The sequence below is a fragment of the Gavialis gangeticus genome, unplaced genomic scaffold (assembly GCF_001723915.1).
Source record: "Gavialis gangeticus isolate Ggan-Ray unplaced genomic scaffold, GavGan_comp1, whole genome shotgun sequence".
Lineage (NCBI taxonomy): Eukaryota > Metazoa > Chordata > Crocodylia > Gavialidae > Gavialis > Gavialis gangeticus.
The window spans coordinates 9,868,183-9,873,115 of NW_017729029.1; the positions used below are offsets into that span (position 1 = coordinate 9,868,183).

Here is a 4,933-nt window from a genome sequence, read left to right on the forward strand (position 1 = left end):
AAGAGTGGATCTGGTGGCTGTCTATAAACTTACCAGGGGGGATCTGCAGGGAACAGGAGAGTCCCTGTTCCCCCGAGCACTATGAGGAGTAACTAGGAATAATGGCCACAAGCTGATTTAGAGTAGGTTCAAGCTAGACATCAGGAAGCACTACTTCACAGTCAGGGTGGCCAGGATCTGGAACCAACTTCCAAGGAAAGTGGTGCTCACTCCTACCCTGGGGGTCTTCAAACGGAGGCTAGATAATCACCTAGCTGGGGTTATCTGACCCCAGCGTTCTTTTCTGCCCACAGCAGGGGGTCGAACTTGATCTGCCCAGGTCCCTTCTGACCCTACCAACTATGAAACTATTCCATTCCTGGACACAGGTCTTTGCTCACCCACAGCCCCATTCCATCCACCTGGCCACATGCCCTGCCTATGTGGGTCCCAGCCGGTCTCCATTGAGACACTAGGATTGCAGGCAGTGACAACATGGGGCCACAGCCTGGGGCAGAGGTGAAATCTGCTCCCCACCCACCCCTCCCTGTAGAACCAGCACCTGTTGCAGGAGTGTGAAGGCAGTGGATCGTGACTCTGCCCCAGGCCCTGGCCCTGTGCTGTCACTGCCTCATGTTTCTGGTCCCAGCCCTGACACTCTGCAGCCCTATCCCAGCTGAGTGTGGAGAAGAGCTACGTAAGGAGTTTTGCTGATCTGTAGGGGGGCAGGAAGGAGAAAGGGGTGCTGACCTGTCCCACGGCAGCTCACCAAAACTCCCTAAGTGGCCTCCAGCTTAAATTATTGTCCACCCCTCCTCTAGCACCTCATATGCTGAAGAAGAAAGTCTCTAATATTCAGCCTAGTTATCCCTTTCCCCAGCCCCCCAAACCATTATACCAAGCTGTACCAATGGATTCTCTGATTATATGAGTTCCCCTTCCCAGTGCCTGAAGATGGGCCTCGTGTCTCCCCACCTATGTAAGCTACATTCGCTGGATACTTCAAATCCTTTCTTGCATGTCTTTTCCTCAAGGCTCTGTCAGCATTTCCCTGGTCCTGCTCCAGACTCCCAGTTGCTCGGCTGGCATGCTGTTTCTGGCTCCTTTGCCCTTTGACTCACTCTCATATTCCAGCTTGGGCATTCACCCACATACATACCTGTTTTCATCCTCTAAATGGGCCAGGATTCTCTCCAGCTCCCCCTTATCATTGGTGTTGACACTGTCCTTGGCCTGCTGGCTGCCCACTGGTTCTCGGTCTGTGATTGGACTGGAGTGGCGCAACAGGTACTGATCCTCATCCCTGTCACAAACCCCAGGAGGAGAGGCATCAGTGATGGAAAGCCAGAGGGCTGTGTGGAAAACACAGCCATGGAATCATAGGATTGGAAGGGAAGTCATCTAGTCCAACTCCCTGCTCAAAGCAGGACAATCTAAACCACCCCAGGCAAATGTTTGTCTAACCTGCCCTTAAAAACATACAATGATGTAGCCTCTCCAGGCAGTTTATTCCAATGCTTAACCCCATGGCTCTTGGTTAGAAAGTCCTCCCTAATAGCTACCTTTAATCTTCCCTGTGTATGTTTAAGCCTGTCATTTCTTGTCTTGTCCTTTGTGGACCCAAAAAACAATTGATTATTTTCTTTAAAACTGCCCTTTTTGTACCAAAAGACTGTTATTAAACCCTCCTAGTCTTTTCTTCTCTATACTATAAAATTCCTCCAACCTTACCTCATTTGTCATGTTTTCGAAACCACTAATCATTTGGTTGCTATCCTTTGAATGCTTGCCAATTTGTTCACACCTTGTCTGAAGTGTGATGTCCAAACTGGCCACAATACCCATGAGCCAGGCCGCATGTACTGAAACATGTGGAAGAACCGCTTCCCACAACTTGCCTATGACATTCCTTGTTAACACATCCCAGAATTCTATTAGCTTTTTTGCAGCACATGGACATGATTTGTACAGAAGGTTGTACAAGTTGGGTACTACACTGATCTATTCCTTAGAGCAAAGGATAAGACCTCCTGGTTCCATTGCCATGGAGAGATGGTTACTATGTACCACAGACAGGACAGGGGTGGGTAAAGTGTGAGGGGAGGCAAGCACTCTTCTCAAAACCCCTGGAGAGAAAGAACCTCAGCATCTCCCCGTATGGACAAACACATTCAAAACATATAAAAGATGCACCACTCACAGGCTATCATCTGGGGACAAACTGTCATTAAAGAAGGAACAGTTCTGACTTTCCATCTCTGCGAGCCTGGAGGAGACAAAACCAGATTAATACCTTCCCAGGAGAGTCATTGGGCCTGCATATCCATTCCTTGTACCTACACTTCTTCGTGTCCCTGCACTAGAATCCTGCCCAGTTGTTCTGCCCCAGCATGTCTTGTCACTCAGCTTCTATTTAGATCCTAAATAATTTTGTATTTTTTAGGAAGAAACTGTTCATCTAGACAATTTGTTTTGGGAGATGCACCCTCTTTGTTGAGGCCATCCAGGCCTCACAACTGGCAGATCCTTTCACATTCACAAGTGCTGCAGTGCTATATGAAAGGTGGGTGCAGTGGTGATGGCACTATGCAGATTCAATTCCTATTACCTTGCATAGTCTTCAGCAAGTCTGTCTGTGCCTCAGTTCCTCATGTACACAATGGGGATAAGCTCTGCCCCCCACAGGGCACTGGGAGAATTAATTTAATGATGATTATAAGGGCACCATGCAAGAACCATAGAATGCTCCATGGATCAGTCTGAAACAGGGCTGCTGGGAAAAGCTCCTGATAGGCCAAGGCATGAAGGACTCAATCACTTTCTTCTTTCAGAAGAGCCCCTGCTAAACTTCAGCTGCACACTTATAAGTAGGAAGTTCTCAGTGAAAATAAAGATCTTGTATAAATATAACAGCTGCATCCCAGCCAAAAGCAACAGCAGTGCAGGTGGGATAAGACAGGTCATTCATTTGGGCATCCCACTCCAAAAGGGCTTCTTAGGTTTGGTCACTACCTCACACCTCTCAGGAAGGTGGCACCACAGTCTGGAGCTGATCTAAGGCAATGTTAGCCATAACTCATACTAGTGAAGTGAATGTAATGGAAGGCGGGGTGGGGGGGAGGGTCTTACAGACAGCCTTTGGCCGAAGTGCTGGACTGCGCCTACCCACTACTCTCCTTCACTCCTGATCTGGTGCCTATAGCATAGTACCTGCTGGCAAAGTGCTCAATCCTGGAGTGGGTATCAGCATGTGGTAGCATCGGGGAGGAGGCTGGTCTGGAAGACACACACACTGGTTAACAAAACACTGCAGTCTTTACTCAAAGTTATGGCTCATAGGTACAGCCCTAATCTCCTTTAGGACCAGAAGAACTAGGGGCTTGCTGGAGACTTATTGCTCCCATAAAGGTCAGGCAGGAAGATGGAAGCAGCATCTCAACCAAACCCTCCCTCTGTGCAAGGCAATGAAAATCTCTGTTCTTCCAAGATCTAGACTCTGTTCCAGCCACCACAGACACCCAAGCTGTCTTCTCTAACTGAACCCTTCATCCCCTGGCCTCTCCTGTCTCGGGGACTAGAATCCCACACCTGCACCTCAGTGGGCAGGTCCTTTCTGTGGGGTCTGTTTTAGGCAAGGCCAGGGTAGCACCAGTCTGCAGGCCAGCACTTACGTCTCTGAGAAGTCAGCTTCAAGCACAGACTGGACAGGCAGGTATCCCCTCTGCGGGTGCTTGCTGAAGTACTGCTTCGACCGGAACTTGTTTTTTAGGGTTGTAGCAAAGTCTCTCATGTTCTCACTAGACGTAGTCTGCAGAAAGACAGAGACTCTAGTAAGTGAGGGATGGGGACATCCAAAAGAAAGCAGTCCTCCAAGTCTGGCCCTGAACTAGATAGAGAGGGAGGCATTTTCCAGACTGTAAACATGTGCATGCATATAGCATGGAATGAGCATGAGAGCCCAAACACAAGGACTTAAATGAGTGTGACATGTTACTTATAGGCATATGCACATATATCTAATATCACTGCCTATTTCTAAATTGTTGCAGGGCAGGCAGCAGCTGAATTTACTGTTACAGCTTCATAATCTGCAGTGTAGAACCATGTAGGTAGCTTCCACCAGGCTCATGTGGAGTCGAGTGACGCATTCCTTGAGCTGCCCATGCGTAATGATGGCAGGAAAGATACCCAGTGCTGACTGAACAGTCCCCTGGAATAGCCCATGTTGACTGCTCCTGGCTCCCTGACTACACAAAGCAGGGAATGCTCAGCCACAGCTCCTTACCGGCGTATAGTACTCCATGATGGGATAGTGCAGCTTATTCCCTTTGCTGGCTCGCCCTGTTAGGAAGCAGGTCTGACAGATATCCACATTGAACTGCTTCAGGCTTCTATATCTGGGAAGATGAAGAGAAGCTGGGGAGATAGCAACAACCTATGAGGAAGCATCATCTGGGAGACCCCCAGGAAGACTGCCGGGTTGAGACCTCATTGTGGTTCAGTGCACCTGGCCCACATAGTACAAGGCTGTTTTTTTCTTGCATACAACTGATTCTAAAAACACTGAGTTCTCACTGCTCCCAGTACAGCAGCAGGCTCCCTCAATTGCTGCTGGTGGGGAGAGGCTGATATGAAATCCTGCTATTGTAGGTGCTTAAATTATTTAGTCATCATAGTCACAGGCCAACCCCTGAATCTTCCACCAGCTCAGGGCAAAGAACATTTTTCCATCACCTGTTCCAGCTGCTGTCCAGCTAGAACTGTCTGTTATACTAAAAACAACAACGTATTATCAGGCTTCAGCTACCCCAGCACACACACTTCACTGTAACATTTTTGATCCCCTGGAGATCATCACACAAGCCAGGCACGAGGCATAAGCAGTGGTGAAGTGGCGGCCGCTGCATGTAAGCCCCCCTTTACACCTCCTGGCTGGATGGCGCACATGTGGCCC

General features: G+C 48.8%; 1 protein-coding gene across 6 annotated transcripts in view; it reads right to left on the reverse strand.

Moving 5' to 3' along the window:
* Positions 1-4,933, reverse strand: part of DRP2 (dystrophin related protein 2) — a 68,349-nt gene that overhangs the window by 17,625 nt on the left and 45,791 nt on the right. For all 6 annotated transcript variants that reach the window (XM_019521203.1, XM_019521204.1, XM_019521202.1 and 3 more), the window contains 5 exons: positions 4,265-4,376; positions 3,651-3,787; positions 3,190-3,255; positions 2,180-2,245; positions 1,139-1,282 (listed from right to left, as the gene is read on the reverse strand). In XM_019521203.1, the coding sequence (XP_019376748.1) occupies positions 1,139-1,282; positions 2,180-2,245; positions 3,190-3,255; positions 3,651-3,787; positions 4,265-4,376 (525 nt within the window). The remainder of the gene's footprint in view (positions 1-1,138; positions 1,283-2,179; positions 2,246-3,189; positions 3,256-3,650; positions 3,788-4,264; positions 4,377-4,933) is intronic.